Genomic DNA, 21,285 nt, shown 5'->3' on the forward strand with positions numbered 1-21,285 from the left:
CTGTATATGATTTAACAGTTCATTCCTTGTTATATATCTACTTATCTTTATAAATAAATATATTAAATTATCAGCAATTTGGTTTTATCTCTCTAGAGAATCCTGTCTAACACAGTTACAAATGAAGAATATTGAAAGTATTATGGACTGCCAGAAGAATAGACAATCCTGCCTTGGAAGAATTAAAACGCTCCTGATTAAGTGGGAATGGCAAGACCTCATCTCACACACTTTGGACATGTAATCAGGAAAGTGCAGTCCTTGGAAAAGGGCATCATGCGTAGTGAAGTAGAAAGGCAGCAATAAAAGAGGAAGGCCCCCAATAAGATGTTTGCCACAGCAGCTGGAGCAGTGGGCTTAAGCAAAAATTATAAGGATAGTGTGGGACCAAGCAGTGTTCCAAACCGCTGTACACAGGGTTGCTATGAGTTGAAACTGACCTAAACACCCAACATTGTGATGAACCCTGGTAGTTAATGCTTTTAATAAAAGTAGGAATGGTACTATTATACAGCTTTATGCTTCATTATAGGTTTCTTTCTGAAGTTTAGAGGGTATTAGCTTATTCTTATTAAAACTTTATATTACTTTAGTCTGGACAACAGCTGCCATACCTCAACATTAAGATTTTGGAAGTTAAATACAATTAATAATGCTAACAAAAACAGCAGCAAGGATAACAAACAAGAATTGGGGATGTGTGTGCTCTCCATGAGGTGCTCTATAGCTCAGCAACTAAGTGCTCAGCTGCTAACCCAAAAATCAGGGGTTCAAACCTACCTACTAGTTGGAAGGAGAAAGATCTGGCAGTCACTTCTGTAAAGGTGACAGCTTTGGAAATGCTATTGGGCAGCTAAACTTTGCCGATAAAGTTGTTGCGAGTGAGAATCAACTCAGCAACAAGACATGCTTTGTGTAACAATCTCTCATTTAATCCTTCCAATAACCTCATCCAGCAGCTAGTATTATCCTCAATGGAAGGGAAAGAAATTCTCCAGAGAGTTTGGTAACACTCAATAGCACATGGTTAATATGCTTCAACAGAGTAAGATGGGATCCCAAAGCTCTAAACCCCAAAGATAATGGCCTTTCTGATTTACTGACAATAGATTTCCTACCTAATATAAAAGTCAAATATAATTTTAGGATCGTGAAAATACTAACATGAGATAGACATTATATTTTCATACAACATCGAACAGATTCTTGATTTGACTACTTGGTTTTGTAAAAATGGATAACTATATAATTGAATTTTGCAATTAAAGTATGTTGAGAAATAAGAGGACACACTAGATTTGATTCCTTTTAGACACAGTCTAACAAAATAATATATTTTCCAATTAATCTGTATACACATCTCAAAGTGTTACTGTAAACTAAGCCCACCAGATACATCAGAAAAACAAACCTGTGTGTCCAAACTAGAGAGCAAGCCTGTTGACTACAGCAGATCGGGGTTAAACAACTACTAGTGAGACAAAAAAATAAAATATATCAGGTTAAAAGTTTATTTTTTTACCTCTAAAGATAATGGTAGTGTGTGGAACCCAAAATTAAGGACAGAAGACCCTCACTCATTCTCTGGTTGGTCATTATTTCTCTCTCAAATGTCAGCCCGTGGGTCTAAATGCTTACTAACTAGATCCCAATGCCCCGACAGACAACTCAGACTCAACCTATCTCAAATGGAACACACTCCCCTAGACTAGCCCTCTTATTTCCCTTTCAGGAAGAATAGACTTTTCAGTCAGACCTACAAAGGATAATCATCTGAGGTTTCTCTCTTTCCCCGAGGATTCCCCGGTACCCTCCTTCTATGGAGTTAATCAGTTCTATAGATCCTGCTTCCATAAGATAACTCAAGCCCTCATTTCAAGAGTGGAGTCTGTGGTAACAGTCTCCTAATCACTACTTCTTTATCTGTATTTTCTTCATCTGTGTCCTTCTAATTTTTGTTTTGAATTTCCAACTCATAAAGACCAACACTTTTACAAAAATGAGTAACATAAAAATCATTCTAAAAATGAAATAATAGGTGGTTTACATAACATTTTCAAGGTAGTGAAACTATTCTGCAGGATACTACAGTGGTAGGCTCATGGCATTATGTATTTGTCAAAACCTGTATGACTGTAAAGCACTGAGAGCCCAGCCCTAATATAAAGTGTAGATGTTAGTTAATAATAATATACCAATATCAGTTTATCAACTAACAACTTACCACAATGATGCAAAATGTTAATAACAGCTGAAACAGTACCCATGGGGCAAGTGGACTATGGGGAACTCTTACTTTGAATACAATTTTTCTCTAAATCTAGAACTGCTTTTTAAAAATATCAACAATTAAAATCTGATAGGAAAAAAAGAGAGATGAGATTCGAGGCCCATCTTTTTAGTTTTATACTAACATAAGCTAATCATCTCTCAAACAGCTATAAAGGTTTCTAACCACTTGTTCTCAATTTCCTTTTAAAGTGTATGTTTTCTTGGGCACTGTCCTCCACACCCGTCTTCCAGTTCAGTCCACAGTGCTTGCAGGGTAATGCTTATCTACATCAGATTTCTCTCTGGTTTAAAGTCCTTTGATCATAACCCACTCCACCTCATTTCCTTTTCATCTTGGCCACTGCCCAGCTCTCCTGTTCAATACTACCATCCTCAAATGCCTGGACTCCCAGAACATACTGCTAGTCTGCTCTGAATGGCTTCCTCTATCTTTCCTACAAGTTCATGCAGGTGCTCATTTCTCAAGGCTCACATAATGTCCATAGTTGATTTCCATGAACCTTTCCTTCTTTCCCAATTTCAACAGAATGAAAGCAACTCTCTCTTCTGGACTCCCATACAGACCCCACAAGGCAGTGTAGAGCTGTCCTATAGGGTTTTTCCGGGGCTGTAAATCTTTATAAAAGCAGACTACCACATCCTTTTCCTGTGGAGCGACTAGTAGGTCTGAACCCCAGGCCTTTCAGTTAGCAGCCAAGCACTTAACCACTGGGCCACCAGGGTTCCCAGTTGGACACTCAGTATTACACAAGCTATGAAAACCTGGTGCTAAAAGCAAAGGAAAAGATTTCAAGTGCTACATACATTATATTTAACAAGTATAAAACTCAAACCCACAGGAAAAATGAAAGCAAATAGATTAAACTTCAAATAGTAGTTGTGCTCGTATAATGATTAAGTTATGAGCATTTTTCAATATTCAAGTGTTATAATATGGCCATATCTTTTCATTATACATTTTTAATTCAGTTACAACAGACAATTTTGTACATTGCCATATATTCATTACTATCATGTTTTAATCGCTGCAATAAATGTCATCTTTAAAATAGGCCATAGCTTACACAGTCATTACTCTAACATTGGATTTCAGGATGCTTTTAATTTTGTGCTTCTGATAAATAACGTATTGAAAAATTTTGTAGCTACATGTTTTCTCTAAATTTTGTATTATTTTCTTAGGGTAAGTTCCCATGTATAGAACAGAAGAGAAAGAGCAAACTTATTATTGTGAAAACTGCTTCCCAGGAAGTTGTTACCAGTTTATAACACCATCAATATGTACAAATGGGCTTGATACAATTTATGTATGGATTGTTATGTTTCAAATGTTCATGTATAAGGATATTCAATAAAGAAGTAGCTAAAATATTACAACTCCCCCACCTATTTAATCTGTAAAAGCAAGAGCAAAAGCTGTAATCAAAGACAGTACGTATAACCATATTTTAAAATTTTTTTTAAAATTTAAGAATTGGAAGTTCCCCATAAAAGTGAGGAGAGAAAACCCAAGAATTTAGTAAACTTATCATTAGTCTAAAAGCGTGATGCCTTGAAGATAGCTGAGGTCTCAAATGTCACAGCATTCTCCATACGCAAACAGACAACCTTCCGCGTGTCGGAGGAACTACTGTGTGCCAAGCACTCTTCACGGGGCTTTTGACATTGTTTTTTTTGAGTGATGCAGTCTACATACGATTACTAGCTCCTTTTATAGATGATGGTGCACAGAGCTTCTTCTCAGCTGGTAATTGAACGATTAAAGAAGACTTAAGTACATGGTACTTGAAAAAACAGATACTTTTCCATGGAATTGATTCTGACTCACAGTGATCTTAAAGGACAGAGGAGAACTTCCCGTAGGGCTTCCACAGCTATACATCTTTATTGATGCATGCAGAGTGCCATAGTGTTCTCCCATGGAGAGCCTGTGGATTCAAACTGCTGATCTTTCTGCTCAGATGAATACTTAAACCCCTGTGCCAGGAGCGTTCTTTTATAAGAGCACATTTTCTATTAAGTCACAAAATCTGACCCCATTACTGTTTCAAGGGGATCTGCTGGGTCAGTTAAGTGCAAGTGAGAGAAGTCAATTCAGTAGGTTAGGGCTATTAATGTTTTTGAGATTCCAAAGAGGCTAAAATAATCTAGATAGATTTTCCTGACAGACACAGGGCTTCTTATGAAGAAGGGTCCAGAAAATTGAAACTTCATCAGTTGGGGGGCGGGATGGGGTTAGAAAGTTGTGCCATGAATTGTTTTCCATTGTGAAAATGCACCTGCTTTCAAGGGCTGTTTGATGAGAATTTAATGGGGAAGCTTTCTTCCATCAACTTCACTGCCCTGATCTTGCCCTTCAACCTTCTCTCTGTTGCCAAAGCTCAAAGAACATCTAAACTAGGGGCACAGGTTGAAACAACTGAGGATGCCATGGTGTAAACGGATATACTCCAGGAGGGCTAGAGAAAGAGAAGCACAGCTGTCATAAGTATGAAGGCCTACATGAAGGGTGTGTCAAAAAAACAAATGCTTCACAGTTTTCAACTTTCGTTTACTGAAAGTTTCTATTGTTTTGTGGCAATCCTTTTTGGCTTATCCTGGTATGCTAAATGACTACTGGATATTTCTAGTATTTTTCTTCTCATAACTTAATCATTATACGAACACTGTGTTAACAATGCAACACAAAAATTCATCTAAGGCCAAAGTGGGATCCTACTTCATCCTATAAACTGCAACAGTGTTAACTGGGAATGAAAAATTTTTTAATTAGCATATATTACCAATATTTGAAAACAGAATTGGAATTCAAATCACAAGGATGTAAAAATGTTAAACAAAATGTAACAAAATATACAACTGCTTATGATTTTAAAGACATTTTTAAAATGAAGCTACAAGAAGTATGTCCACACTAAGGAAATGAAGGATTCATTTGAAAATGTATTGTAAATATCTAAAAGTGAGCCACAGGGACATGTTTAAAAACATCAATAAAGATGAAAGGAAACACTTATGTTTCTTTTAAAATTAGCCTTTTCTATGCTAGCAATGGCACAATCGAATAATAATTCAATGGAAAGAGCAACATTAGGGAAACTAGGTTGGCTAACGGTTAATACAACTTTCTGTAAGCACCGTGTTCTTATTTTGGCTTAATATTAATGTGGATTTTGTCGCTGTTGCTCGTTTTTTGTGTTATCTCAACACAAAAACGGTGGCGGTGACGTGACATATGTGACTTGCCTGAGTGAGAAATGAGAGGAACAGAGCCCAAGGGGTCTTCTGGAGGGTGGTTATGTGGAGACGAAAGTGGGTCTACATTCTTATCAGAGGATGCACTTGCCTCGAGCCTGTCTGCAAAAATAAGATGAAACAAAAAGTAAAATAAAAACAAAATGGTCTTAAGTTCTTAATGTGACAGTATAAGCAAAAGCAAAAATTAAACACAAAATATAACTTTGTGGGGGCAGCCCTGTGTTTAATACTGTTAAATATTAAACTGAAGTAGCATATTTGTTGCTACCCAAGAAAATTGAACAATGTAACCTCAGTGCTGAATAACTGAAATTAACCCAGTAAGTGCTCAGTCTGGTCCTTTGACATAACCGTTTGCCCTCAACTGGTAGCATTAGCATACTAGTACAGAACTCAAAACCAGCTGACAGCTGTAGTTGCCAGATTTTTTCCACAGAAATGTATACAGAAATGTGAAATGTTACAAAATGATCAATAATCCATGAGGTAGGCAAATCCTATTTAACAGTAGCAATGAAAGTAATTCATTAAATTTGTTCATTTTTCTGTTAATTTGTAATTATCCCACCATTAACACGCACACAAAACAAACATTTCTCTACTAGATTAAAAACATGAATGACAGTGTAGATTCACTCAAACATTTGATCACTTAGGTCGTGGTAGGTACTGTTGTAGGCACATGGATGTAACATCTAACAAAACAGCAAGGCCCCCTCCTCTCATGGAGCTTATATGCTAGAAGAAACATACACAGCTATACAACAAAATGTAATGCAAGGTAGGAAGATAAAAGAAGTACTGCTTACGCTAATAAACAAGAGTGGTTCCGATATTTAAGAGGCGAGGCCTGAAAACAGGTGTGAGGAATGTGAGTGAGTGGATGACTGGAGAACCCTTCAGGAAGAAGAGCCAGAGCAAAGGTCTAAGGCAGGGACAGGCTTGGTGCATTGAAAGCACAGTTGATGTATCTCAGTTCCCTAGGAATGATCATCTTTTCCCAGCTGTTCCTTGAGTCGTATCATACGGCAACTCCGTGTAGGTCAAGAGAAGAACTTTGCTCCTGAAGGTCAGAAGTAGATCGTCAGGGGACTGGCACCGCCAACCTTTTGATTACCACTGGAGCACATGAACCATTGGCAGTATTCAGGGATGTTAACTAGTATTTGTTGTTGTTGTTGTTATCAGTGAACTGCGCCCAACTCATGTTACCTCCATGTGTTAGAGTACAACTGCTCCACTGAGTTGTCCTGGCTAGAATTTTAACAGAAACGGATCTCCAGACCTTTTCTTCCACAGTACTTCCACGTGGGTTCAAAATTTCACACTTTAGGTCAGCAATTGAGCATATGACATTTACAGCAAGTAGGCACCCTCCATATTTAGGGTAACTCACATTTATGGTTTCTACCAATAAACTATGCTGGTTGCAATTGCACTCAAGAATTGCTAAGTTGAAGGAAGGGTGAAGAGGGAAGTCCACAGACAATTCCAATTCTTTTAAAAAATGACTCCTAACCTCGCTTCAAGAAAAAGTCCACCGTTGAAGCAGCACCTCCTAAGACAGTGGTTGTCAAACTTTAATAGGATGCCAATCACCTGGGAACTTTGAAAAATGCAGACTCTGACAAGAGTACGACGGGTCTTCTGGTTTTGCTTTTTAGCAACCTCCCAAGTGATATAGATGCTGCTAGTCCAGGGGCCGACAAAGCATGACAGACATCCACAATACACTCTAAAAGAGGATGCTATGTGATAGGACATGTGAAAACATGCCTAAATCACAAACAATAGAGCATTTACTGATCTCCCACCTTTCTTTGATAGCCTTGTGTTTCACTTCCGATCAATATCAATTCTTTGCTGCTCCTTTCACTAGCATTGAGCTCACTTGGGAACCATGATGCATTTCATGGTAGTATTTTTACAAAAGAAAATTAAACAGAGACATAATGCTACAACCTTCAAGACATGAGACACCTGTGCCTACTACCTGTGCCTAAGAGTTGGAAGTGCACATTGTTACACAGTAAACTTGTTATTTATTTGTATTGTGCTATTAATTTATTTTTATTAACAGATAGATTGCACGTGAAAATAGAAAGTACAGTATAGTACATATATAAGCCAGTAACATAGGTGTTGATTATGACTAGCAAGACACATATATTACAGTTTATATATGTAATGTTCCACTCTGTACATATGTACAGATCCTCAATGATAAAGATGAACACTGTGCCATGAACAATGGGCTCAAACATAACAATTGTGAGGATGCCACAAGACAAGGCAGTGTTTCTGTTGTACACAGAATCGCTCAGAGTGGGAACAGACTAGAGGGCAGCTAGCAACAATGAACCGTTATATGCCTGCAGTACAATCACTTTTGATTTGCAAAACATAGGAGATGCGAAGGGATACCTCAAAATAAACTGGAATCCCCCCACCCCAAAAAAAAACACGTTTAGATATTTTTTACGAAATAACCAATTCACCTTCAAAGTACACTTAATACATTTGTCAAATCTGCAAGTCCATTCTTGGAAACATTTTTCAAATTCCTGTTTAGATGACTAAAAGCATCTCCCTCGTTTTGTTTCTTCACATCTTCTATGTGGTCAAATCACTTTCCTTTCATGTTACTCTGCATTTGCTGAAACAAAAAGAAGTTGTAAGGAGCAAGGTGAGGCAATTCAGGTGTGTGGGGCAAGAGTGGCATGCTGTTTTTTGCCAAAAACTGGCACACTGACATAGCAGCGTGAACAGATGCATTGTCATGGTGGCAAAACCAGTCCCGTCTGCCACAAATCAGGGCCCTTTTTGTCACACACTATTACCCAATCCTTGAAGAACCTCTAAATAGAAAGCCTGATTAAGTCTGACCTGGTGGAGCAAACTGCAAATGCACTATCCCCCTCACATCCAAAAAAAGAAATGAACATCATCTTGATCTTTGATTGAACTTGACGAGCTTTTGGGGGGTGGGCGGGACAAGGTGACGATGGTGTCTTCTGCTGGCTTGAATGATTGCGTTCAGGGTTGTTAAGACTAACACCATGTCACCTCATCAGTAATGACCTTGAAAAAAAAGCCTGGGTTGCTTCAGAGCTGTTCCTTCAAAGCACAGCATGTTTCTACTCGAAGCTCCTTTTCCTGGTCAAAACCCTAGGCACAAATTTCGCAGCAAGCCATCTCATGCCCGAATCTTCCACTAAAATTTGCTGAACGGAGGCTTAAGACAGTCCAGATAACTTCCCCATCTCTTCAAAGGTCCTGCTGTAAGTCTTCGAGCACAGGTGCACACATTTTGTCAACATTTTCGTCCATTCGGGAAGTTAACAGATGTCCTGAACAAGTTTTGTCATCAATCAACATTTCACCTTTTTGAAATAAGAAAACCACTCATACACTTAGGTTTCCCATAACGCTGTCCTGGTAAGCTGTGTTCAACCTCACGACAGTTTCTGCGGCATTTTCCCCAAGCAGGAAACAAAATTTCACAACCACACACTGTTCTCTTCAGCCATCACAAAAAATAAGGTGTGAAACTGGTTTTACGAAAAAAATTCACTGTGACCAGAGAGAACCTTCCCAGGCAATGCACTAACTACTCAGAGCCAGTAGCTAGGTTCTTTCTTAGTGGGGAAAATGCGTACTACAAAATGCATACTCCACTCCACCCAGCAGAGTTTTCTAGGGTTTTGGGGGGTACCCCCGCATACACGTGTTACATGTTGCAATTTGTATTGTGTGCTTCTGGTTACATCTGCTATATTCTAGTCACCTGGTCCAGATTTCATAACCCTGTGCCAACAGACAATATGAGACTCATGGCTGTATTTAAGTATGGCTAAAGACATATACTACATACATTTTATATACACAAATTTAACATGTAGGTGTACATATTAATTCATTGTTTTTATGGCTCAGACAATGTTATCTACTTAAAACTTTTGAGTTATTTAAAATTCTACTTATTTTATTCAAATGTTAAATACTATATTGCTGAGGCACTGATGTTGAGTCACTGAATCAACTATACAACTTCCAAAACTTAAGTATTTTTTAAAAATATGACAATAGAGAACAATGAAAGTTATTTAGGTAGTATTTTATTTAAATAATACTTAATTTAGGAACTCCGTAACAGTAACAAATTATCATTATGCATTTTTTGAAAACTTAAATTTTAGTGCTTTCTTTTTCAACAGCTACTCATGACTGGTAATGCAATGGTTATGTGCTGGGCTGCGACCTGCAAGGTCAGCAGTTTGAAACCACCAGGTGCTCCAAAGGAGAAAGTTGAAACTTGCTACTCCTGTAAAGAGTGACAGTCTCCGAAACCCACAGGGGAAGTCCTACCCTGTCCTTTAGGGTTGCTATGAGTCAGAGTCAACTAGTAGCGGTTAGTCTTAAGTGTGAAATTATAGAACGGAAAATATCTACAAAGAAGTCTCCTAAAAGTATAATTGGTTAGCTATAGTCCAACCTTAATAAGAGGTCAGAGATCCACTGTCAAGAGAGAATACACCTACCTATGGTCACATACTCTATTAGGCTCTGAATGCACTTTAGGGTATTAACTGTGAAACCGGAGGTTATTCCTCATATCAGAGTGCTGACTTACCCTAATCCATTATCCATTTCCCAAAGCCCAGTGTTCAAATGGTGAGATATGTAGAGGGAGAAAGCAAAAGACTGTCTTTCCTCTCTTCTATTCAGAGTAATAGGCACATTCATCAATATCCTAAAACCCTGAGTCTTTTCAATTAAGTAAGAATATGTAGATATTTCAGTCTGAATTGAAGTCCTTGGGTGATATGAACAGTCAACACATACCTGCTAACTGGAAAGTTGGTAGCTCAAATCCACCCAGAGGGATCGCAGAAGGGCCTGGTGAACTACTTACAAAATAAGCAAGCACTGAAAACCCTATAGACCACACACTCACATACTTGAGAACCATTAGTTGGAATCACCATTAGCTGGTTCTGGCTTAGGTCTGAATTAGGCCCACAGTTCTTTCCCTAAGCACCTACATCATAAGTGCCAACACGCCTATATAAAATATGGCTACTGGGCTATTACACCTAGTGAAGCAAATTATCTGGCGTAGAGGCTTGGAATTCTGCATTTAAAAAATAGTTTTATTGGCATATACTTCACACATTATACAACGTAATTGTTCAATCATATTAAGATTTGGACAATCACAGCCACAATCTATTTTAGAAGATTTCCTTTCTAATTATTGTTAGCTCCCCGTTTCCCCCATCCTTCCCTGCCATGCTTCTAGGCAATTATCAATCCAGTCACAGTCTCCATAGATCTTAAGTCTACAGATGTGCCTGTATATATCAATTACCACTATAGAGCACACAGAGAGAAGAAACAAACAACAATGACTAAATAAAACACAGAAAAACCTCCATCAAAAAAAACCCCCCAACACTAAAAGCTGCTCAACTTTAAAATGGGTCAAACGGGAAATACAGTGAAAAGACATTACATTTGCCATAATTAACCCACTCTCAGTCTGATAGCAAGGTTATTCAAATCACTCAACTATGGTCAGCAAGGGTCCACCAGAGGTTTAGTCCATGTGTGGACCCTACAAATGGATTTTGGGCTTTCACTGTCATATCAATAGCCTTGTGAATCTGGTGGGAGATTCTGCATTTTTAATATGTTCTACACGTTTCCACTACTGTAAACAATGGTTCTCAACGTATACAAGTCTGAAGTTATCACAAAGTTTCATTAAATCCTCAGCACTGGTGTATTATCTCCATCTATCTATAGTAAACCTATTGTAACTGTATAAACAGCACTATGCCATTATTGTAAGTACAAAAATATTTTTGATAGAGACCCCCCCAGAACATAAAATATGGGAGACACTATTCTATGTTCTTCAGTATTTCAAAACAAGAATACAGACACTAAGAATCATGTTCATTGTTGTTCAAATCATACAACCAAGGTTCAATGGAGGTCTTAAAAATGCCATAGATTTTCCATGATAATCTGGGTTCGAGAACAAAATACTATAAAACATATATTAACCCTTGACATTATCAATTTTCTATTACTTTACAAATCCGGCTGGACCAGAGGATGTACACTGGTACAGATAGGAACTGGAAACACAGGGAATCCAGGACAGATGAACCCCCTCAGGACCAGTGGTGAGAGTGGTGATAATGGGGGGTGGGGGGTGTGTGTAAAGGAGAAAGGGGGAAAAGATTACAAGGATCTACATATAACCTCCTCCCTGGGGGATGGACAGTGGAGAACTGGGTGAAGGAAGAGGTCAGTGCAAGATATGACAAAATAATAATAATTTATAAATTATCAAGGGTTCATGGGGGAGAGGGGAGCGGGGAGGGAGGAGGAAAATGAGGAGCTGACACGAAGGGCTCAAGTAGAAGGCAAATGTTTTGAGAATGATGAGGGAAACAAATATACAAGTGTTTGACACCATGGATGTATATGTGGATTATGATGAGTTGTACAAGCCCCCAATAAAATGATTTAATTATTAAAAAAAAAAACTAATGAAGGAACTATTTCTCAAAATAAAGTTATCCCTAAAATATATTTAAATACTATTTTCACATAATTGGTTTTCTTTATGAGTTTAGTTAGTCCAATATAAGAAACTTACCTCCTCCTGTTTTGTCAAAGGGACTGTGTTGAATAGGGCAAAATTTTTTCAAGACTTTTAATTGATACAGATGGGAAAAATACAGGGTTTAAAACTCCTAGGATCAAACTATACTCCATAGTTACCATCAGAAAATTTTAAATACTTCTTAAATTTTAAAGTAAAAAATCAATTTGGCAGCTTATATGGATTATTGTATGCATAACAAAATGCTCATAAATAAAGGTTGAAAGTGTAGTCCTTGTGTAATATTTTTCAAGTACTAATATATTTGAAGTTATTATTCTGTAATGAAGAAACAGTAATAGGCCTGTATTATCTGTTTTACCATGACTTTAATTATAGAGACGGGCTGACATCTATTTCATTTTGGGGATTTCAGGAAACAAAATAACACTGAAGACCTTCAATAGAGTATATAAGGCAGCCGTAGTCCTTAGTTTTTTCTATCTTCCTCTTTGTTATTTTGATGGAATTTTAAACAAAAATGATCAATCAATAAATAAATCCACTTGCCACAATCAAAATATAATTAATTAGCAAGGGCTGCTTTTAATTAATGTAAAAAGCTATACAACCATTTGGCAAATGCAAATTTAAAATGTTTTCAAAGCATATACTTAGTTCTAATCCATGTTTAATGCATTAAATGATATAACAATTATCTCTCAGAAAGTTTACATATTAATCTAGAAGTTTGGGTACAAAATACTGAAAAAGTATAATGACAGCAACATATGTACAAATATACTTCATACAACTGATGTATGGATTGTGATAAGAGACTTTATAAGAACCCCAATAAAATTGTTTTTTAATAATAAAAAATATATTGAAAAAACAAGTTTACAATTTTAAAAGTATCAAGATAAATTTTCTTACTAGTGCTTAATCTTCATTTTGTGTTTTGGACTTAAATAGTAAGAGGTTAAAAAAACTAGTCATCATAAATAATAATTTCAATTACAATGAAAACCAAAGCAAGAAAAAATATTCCAGTTTTTGTGCTACACTGAGCCTCTTTGCCCCCTGGTACACAAAATTAAGCAATTGCTTATATGTCACCCCTCAAAAAAAAAAAAAAAGTATTTGTCACCAATGTATACTATTTTGTAATTCTATTATGGTATTTCAAATAGCTTCTGAAAAACATGCAAGATTTCCTAGCCAACATATTTTCTTCATTATTTAAAATATAAAACCATGTAGATATTAAAAGCTGAATGGCAATGCACTCTGAACAATCAAAGCAAAGGCAATGCCTGTACTCTACAAATCACGTATGAAGGTACTCAGTTTCTCCATGGGAAAGCACTACATCAACTCTCGTAGAAAGAACTTTGGGGAACTGCTGATAAATATCTACGGTGATATAAAAGGTACAAATATTCTACTTGAATCTCAAATACAACAGTTTATTCATTTGGAAATATAAATTGTGAGGGAGAAAGGAACCAACCAGTAAGAGCCAACCATCAGGTTTTTTTGCACAGTCTTTTATTGAGATGTCAAGGTTCTAGAAGTATTTTGTCCATCAGTGCAATTTAGACCCTATCAAGCAGATCAAATATTAAATACCTTATTGGTATTTCAGGTGACTAAATGACAAGTTAAGCAAAACTTTGGGAAATAATCTTTCTATCCTAAATTCTACATAGCCTTGATTTCTTTATAACTTATATACAAGGTATTGACCTTTTTCAACTCCATGCTCATGACTTTCAATTATACCAGGAAAAGGACATTTTTTTCCTTTCTTTCCCTGCCGCCACCTGTCTTTTCTGCTACCAAAGTGTCCAGAAAAATCCCTAAATTGCAATTGGAAAACCTCATTAAGTAAATAAATAAAGTTAAAAATGTTGGTTGAAGGTCAGCAGTCTGTTACAGAAGCAAACAATCCCCTCCTAGACCAAGTTTTATTTGATTTTCTTGACAATTCTGTGAAGCAGGCATGACCATGCACGCCCACTGTACAGATGAGGAAGTAAGATGTCATGGCGCAGTGATTGTGGCAAGATTACAGCCTAGTGACATGCCAGGGATCACAATTCCTGCTTCCCAGGACCATCTAGTCAGTGTTCCAAATGCTTGAAGTTGCTCCAAAGGTGACCGTCAGAAAAAGCTGTCCCCGCACTTTCACTGGGAATTTAACACTGTCCGTGATTAACAACTGGAATGCAAACTGAATCCTCCTGGCATACACATGTATGCACACAAGTTACACATAATTGTTATCTGACATTCAAATTTGAAAGTAAATGACTGGTGAAAAGGTTTATATTCTTATCCCAACTTTTGTGAATAAATATATATATCTGCTATTCAAGCCTATGCCAGGTAAAAAAGCAAGTGGATGTCATTACAAAGCTTAAGGAACTAAAAAAAAAAAAAAAAAAAGCTTAAGGAACTTAGAATAACATTTTCATGAGAATACACTTTTCAAGGTACAAGAGAATATTCATCTATTTCATAAGTTAATATTTTTAAAGACTAAGTAATCAATTACCCATGGAGAAAATACTGATTTACTACAAACCTTAGTTATTACTCTGATCAGAATACATAAAAATAAATATCCTAATTCTCCTTTGATTTTTAAGTAATCCTATAAATCATCTCTCAATTGTCTGTATCATGTCCCACAAAATAGATACTTTTTTCCGTTAAAAAAAAATTTTTTTTTTTTTGCTTTGGGGAACACACACAAGTTCTAGAAAAAAGCACTACACAAAAAGAGTTGTGGTTTTAAATTTTTTTCTTTTAATAATCAGATGTAAACTAGTTCTACCAAAGATAACAAATCTTTATTAAAGGTCCAGAACTCATTTTTATATCTGGAATTAATCATCAATTTAGTTTTTTTGATCATATAACCAATATGTAAAATACAAACTCAAATTCCTAACAACTACTGATCCGTGAATTTGGGGAAGGCATAAATTTTAAATAAAATATATACCAATTTGGAACAAAGCATTTTAAGAAGAAATGGTCTCATACTGGCAAGAAATAAAATATAAACTAGAAACCGTAAACCTGGGACTACTAAGATCTTCTTACCACCTGGAAAAAGAGAGCCTGGGAGAATCCACACCTCTTCCCATACATATGCATCCACGTCTCCAGTACCTGAACATTATCTGCGTATTGTAGAAGTCATATTTATGCTACTTTGCAGCCTTCTTCCAAAAATAAGCTTTTTAAAGTATGTATACGGTAAAACTTGACATATATATTAATATTAGGTAACTTAAGAAAAAGCAATGATTGCAAGTAAAAACATTGAGATATCTGATTCAAAGTGGAAAAGAATTTATTTAACCTTTGCCATGTCAGGACATCAAAGCAGCCCTTGTACGTGGCCATTCATCAAAGGGAATGACAAACATTAACATAATGTAGGAGCTTAGGTTTTCTTTCAAGCATTTTCAAAGGGCATCTCAGACCCACATTATCTTCCACTGAGTGTGCAAGAAAGCGGAGCTACAAAGTGACTAGGTAGGCAAGAAGATACTGTTGTTTCCCTTTATTTGAGCATTAATCATTTCCATTATTCTGGAGGTACTCTGAATTGGACATTCATAGATAGGCAATATTTAAGTGTTAGGATAGTTGCCATACTATCAGCAATCTTAGGGTTATTAGCTACTACACCAAGCAATTGATTCCCAATGCACACCACACAGTTTAATAGTATGTATAAAAGACAGTGACCTGAATTTTGCCCTCAAATGCAAAAAAGAATTTCCAAACACCATCTCAAAGCAGTTCTTTGGCCTTGCAGAATATTTATAGAGTTGTTACTCTACTGTGAAGCAAAATAAGCCTTCAAGTGTCCCTTACTTGATCTCAGAAGGTCAAATTCTCTGTCCAAGAGTTCCTCTTCTGTTAACTTGGAGAAATTATCCTCTCCAAAAGGGTTCCACCCTGACATATCAGGTGGGTTGCTGATGTTCTTCAGATTTGTAAAATTTGTAACTGCTTCTTTATCACCAACTGATCTACAGTAATAAGAGGGGAGATACATTAGAGTTAAGAAAACTTACTGCTCTAGTTCATACATTATAAATGATTAGAAAACCACCCTTTTTTTCCCCCCATATGGTGAAGATAGCAGATAACAGCACTGGCTTTAGGGAGAAATCACTCTGAATTTGAATACCAGCACTTCCACAAGGAATATGGGCAAGTTCTTTAACCTCTCTCTGCCTCAATCCCCTCATCTGAAAGTAAGAATAACAGAACGTACTTCATTCGCTGAGTTTGGGTCAACTCAATGGTAGTTAAGGATCACCACCTCCTAGAGTTACTAAGATAATTAAATGAGTTAGTCCATGGAAAGCATAAAGAAAACCGTACCTGAGGCAAAATAAACCGTATTAGATATTATTATCACCACGAACATGGCAAAATCACTATTAACTAAAAAGGTCTCATATGAGAGGGCTCAAAGAGTTGGAGGAAAAGTTCCAAAAGGTAAACTGTTAGGATTGATTTATGAATTACATAGCGTTAGATAAGGGTTATTTTCTGTGATCTAAACAATTTTCAGTCCTTAAGTATAATCCAGAGCTTAGGACCACTGGTTCAGAGGTCTTGAGCCAAAAATCAGACTGGGTGAAACTCAGAGAGATAAACAGATGAGCATTTCCCTTGTGCTTGCCAATGAGCCTTTTTGAACTTTCTGAGCCCTCAAAGCAGGAAAATCCACCATTTCCTGTCCCTAGAATGACATGATATATTCTTCTTGTCAGACTGTATGCTATAAACTATGCTGTAGACTATGCTATTGGCCATCAAGCCAATGACAACTCATAGAGACCCTATAGGACAGGGTAGAATTGCCTCTGTAAGTTTCTGAGACTGTAACTCTTCACAGGAGTAGAAAGCTACGTCTTTCTCCTGCAGAGTGGCTGTGGTTTCAAGCTGCTTGCTTTGCAGAATCACAGCCCAACGAGTAACTGCTATGCAACCAACTTCAAGTTTTTTGACATTATTTCTTGCAAAAGTTAAGACCGAATTCCCATGTGCTTGAAAGAGGGTTAGATCTAGTGCCTCATTGCTAATAAATCAAATGTGGCAGGGATATAAGTGTATAACTTCTAAGAACAGATCATAAAAGATATTGTAGCAACCTTCCTGTCTCCCTCTTGGATCACTAGTGCTACAGTAAACCAGATAAATTATTCCTTTGTCAAAATAGTAGTCTGCCCACATCTTAGTCACAACTTTATCCTTAGTCATATCTTTTATCCAGCTGATGTTTCAAGTCCTGAAATAGTATTGTATGAGAATTGATTTAGAGTTCTAGTAACCAAAACGCCATCATTTATTTCCTGCTGTGGATCTGGAAGCCTGCTGAAAGAGAACAAATAAAAACAGTACCATCGAGTTGATTCCAACTCACCTTAACCATACACACACACACATACATACACACACACAAGCACACGCACCCCACCACCCCCATCTAACTGATGCTGTGGGTATCTGAGACTGACTCTTTACAGGAGTAGGAAGCATCATCTTTCTCCCTCAGAGTTGTTATTTTAAGTTGCATAATAGGATTTTTTTTCAGAACTAGCAAAGTAGCTGATTAAGGTTTGTTTCTATTGAAATTACAAAGAATACAATAACACTGAAGCCAATAATTTTTCTTAGCCCTAAATGCTGCTATAGATGTCTCTGAGTCTTATTTTCAAGTAGCGGTTAGCAGAATTAACTGAGGGGAATGGAAGGATGGAAAAACATAAAAACCAGAAGAAAGAATGAAGAGGAAGAGTTGATCCTGCAGGAAGATGGGCTCTCTTTAATTTACAGCAGGAGCCACTTAACAAGCCCGTTCCACGCTCCACTTCCACAATAATTCTCTTTGCAGACCCACAACAAAAAATCACATCAATGTAAATGAAGGGGAGTGCAGAGTAAAGACCCAAAGCCCATCTTGGACACCCCCTTACAGAAGGGTCACAAGGAAGAGATGATCCAATCAGTTTATAGTATAGCACCAATGAAACATACATCTTTCCTCTAGTTCTTTAATGCTTCTTTCCCCCCACTATCATGATCCCAAGTCTACCTTACAGATCCAACTAGACCAGAGCATGTATACCGGTACAGATAAGAGATGGAAACACAGGGAATCCAGGACAGATAAACCTCTCAGGGCCGAGTAGCGATGCCAGGAGGGAAAGGGGAAGGTGAGGGGAGAAAGGGAAACTGATCACAAAGATCTACATATAACCCCCTCCCTGAGGGACGGACAACAGAAAAGTGGGTGAAGGGAGACATGGGTCAGTCTAAGACATGAAAAAATAATAACAATTTATAAATTTTTAAGGGTTCGGGAGGAAGGGAGGGTCGGGAAGGGAGGGGGAAAAATGAGGCGCTGATACCAGGGCTCAAGTAGAAAGACAGTGTTTTGAAAATGATGATGGAAACAAATGTATAAATGTGTGACACAATGAAGGGATGTATGGATTGTGATAAGAGCTGCATGAGAGCCCAATGAAATGAGTTTTTAAAAATTCCATTTGCGGTCATTGGAAAAATACTTGCCTATTGGCACTGTAAGAGGAGTCCATAATGGTTCCAACCTGAGCTGGAAGTGATGACGGGTAGGAGACCAGGGCTGGTGAGAACTCTTGAGGGGAAGTCAGATATTCCGGAGATGCTGGCTGTTGAGGCTGCTGATGCTGAGCTAGCATCTGTTGCTGCAAGGTTTGCTGATACTGCTGCATCTGAAACAAAAAATGCCATGTTACAAAAAAGAGTGCTCAACGCCACACAAGCAACCTGAAAAACAAGTGATATATGAAGGAGCAGCTCTGCTACTGAAAAAGCACAGCAAGAAAAAAGAATCTATTTTAAGTTATGAAGCTAAGCTAATTGGACGGGATTTAAATACTTTAAGAGAAAGACAATAGAACAGCTTAAAATCACTCATTTTCTTCAGGGTTTCTTTCCTTCCTATCTTCTCGTTCAGTAGATGTACGTATACTGAATCGAAGATGCAATGTCAAAAGATCAAGGGTAGCGTATAATTTCCCATCTGTTATGAGCCAATTATAATGTACCAAATTTAGGTTCTGTAGTCCAGCCAAATTTAAGGAGGCTTAAAAAATACATGAGTGGTTTTGACTAAATGCATCAATTAACAAAACTGAATAGTAACACATGCAATTCATTCAAACACTTCAATGTATACGAACATATCTCTCAAACAACTATCCACTTACCATTGTAGAGTATTGTGATGCCGTGGGTTGCTGCTGATACATCGAATGCATTAAAAACTGTTGTTGAAGGATCTGTTGCTGCTGCACTGCATGTTGATACTGTAGGGACAAAAATAAACAGATCCATCTACATCTCTCAGGCTTCTGTGGTAGAGAGTCTTTTGTTTCTAAGTTCCATTGATATTACCATAACAATGATTTGAGAAATCAGTAGTTGACACACCAGTGTAAAATAGCTTAGAATAGTCAGTGAAAGTGATTGTGACATAAATGCTTACTGGTACTGGTTTCAAAATTATCAAGGCAGCCCAGAAAGATACTCATTTTAAAGTGCTTCAGCATAGTTTAAGGCTATTTGGGAGAAACCTAAACTCATCCTTTCCTAGTTCATAAACATCCCAAAAGTGACAATCATCTGTACAGTATATCTCACACCCATCTATGTCTTTTCTTCATTGGTATTTTCCAGACATAAGGTACTTTCCACTTTAGGCCTATGAGTCAGGATCAAAGGAAGGAGATACTCATAAGGATGCTCATAAATAATTGGCTCAAAAACACACAGGTGATAATTCTGCCTTACACTGCAGGCTCGGCCGGAGCACGCAGACAAGTATAGATAAGAGGTCAGGACACACAGAATCCAGATCAGATAAACCCCACAGGACAGAAATGGAAGTAGTGGTTTCAGGAGGGTAGGGAGAAGGTGGAGAAGAGGAGGGCAAAGAAACCGTGGGGGAAGGGAGACAGCAGTCGGTGTAAGATATGAAGATAATAATTTATAATTTATGGGGTGGGAGGGGAAGGAGGGAGAGTAAAAAGAGGAGCCCATACCAACAGCTCAAATAAAATATAATGTTTAGAAAATCATGGTGGCAACTTACGTACAAATGTTTGATATAATCGATGTATGGATTGTGTTATAAGAGCCCCCAATAAAATTATCTTTAAAAAAGGAAAAACAAAAACCCAAGGACGAGCCAAAAAGTATTGCTAATGCTGTTCAGGTTATACAATGTGAGTTTATTCCATTAGCCAATGGACTGCACACAAGTTTGCTCAGTCTTAGACTCGGTAGGGTGCCCTCAGAAAAAGATTCAACCAGACAGTGGCTTTTGAGGGGATCTGCCAGGCCAGTTAAGTTCAAGGCAGAAAGGTCAAGTCAGAAAGCTAAGAGCCTTCTTACTAGGACTCTAAAGGCACAGTATTGACAGATTTTCTCAAAGGGCACAGGTTGATCCAAAGGGCTTATTAGGAAGAAACTTTAAGAAAATTAAAAACTGCATGGTGAGAAAAAGGCAAGGAAATGTTTGCCCATCATGGACACTGTACTTGCTTTGAGGGCTATTGTAGTGGACTGAAACTTTTTAAAATCACTCTTTTACCTAAGTCTCTGAGACTCTCGCCTACCTAATTCTCTGATGCTCTCACCAAAGGAGACTGGATAGGACTATGCAGATAGAGCATGTGTAGCATTAACAGAAGAGAGAGTTTGGTCAATTTTCCTTACTGGCCCCACCCCCACCCTTTCAGCTAAAAATGATGAGCCATCTTTGAAGCAGGAGCAGTAAATGATAAAGAGATGGAGACTGCAGTGGTTATATTGAAATAGTTGAGTGAAACTGAAAATTGGTGGGTTCAGATGAAGCAAAGGACAAAATAGAACTTATTTTCATTTTTCTCTATATCCTTCTCAACTCTAGTTCCCCCTCTACCAACCCAGGCAAAAGGATGAAAATGAAAACAAAAGTCCATGACATCGCTACTTCCTTTTGGAAAAGCCCTGTGAGATAGTTTATTGTGCGAGCCTGGCCGATAAACACA

The 21,285-nt window shown here is 37.5% G+C and overlaps 1 protein-coding gene across 3 annotated transcripts in view; it reads right to left on the bottom strand.

Moving 5' to 3' along the window:
- The window catches only part of BMP2K (BMP2 inducible kinase), a 143,873-nt gene that overhangs the window by 32,883 nt on the left and 89,705 nt on the right, over positions 1–21,285 (bottom strand). For all 3 annotated transcript variants that reach the window (XM_045284001.1, XM_004703217.2, XM_045284002.1), the window contains 4 exons: positions 19,462–19,560; positions 18,782–18,963; positions 16,067–16,224; positions 5,539–5,649 (listed from right to left, as the gene is read on the bottom strand). In XM_045284001.1, the coding sequence (XP_045139936.1) occupies positions 5,539–5,649; positions 16,067–16,224; positions 18,782–18,963; positions 19,462–19,560 (550 nt within the window). The remainder of the gene's footprint in view (positions 1–5,538; positions 5,650–16,066; positions 16,225–18,781; positions 18,964–19,461; positions 19,561–21,285) is intronic.

The sequence above is a fragment of the Echinops telfairi genome, unplaced genomic scaffold (assembly GCF_000313985.2).
Source record: "Echinops telfairi isolate 266 unplaced genomic scaffold, ASM31398v2 ScPeMD7_7468;HRSCAF=8506_0, whole genome shotgun sequence".
In the NCBI taxonomy this organism is placed as follows: Eukaryota; Metazoa; Chordata; class Mammalia; order Afrosoricida; family Tenrecidae; genus Echinops; species Echinops telfairi.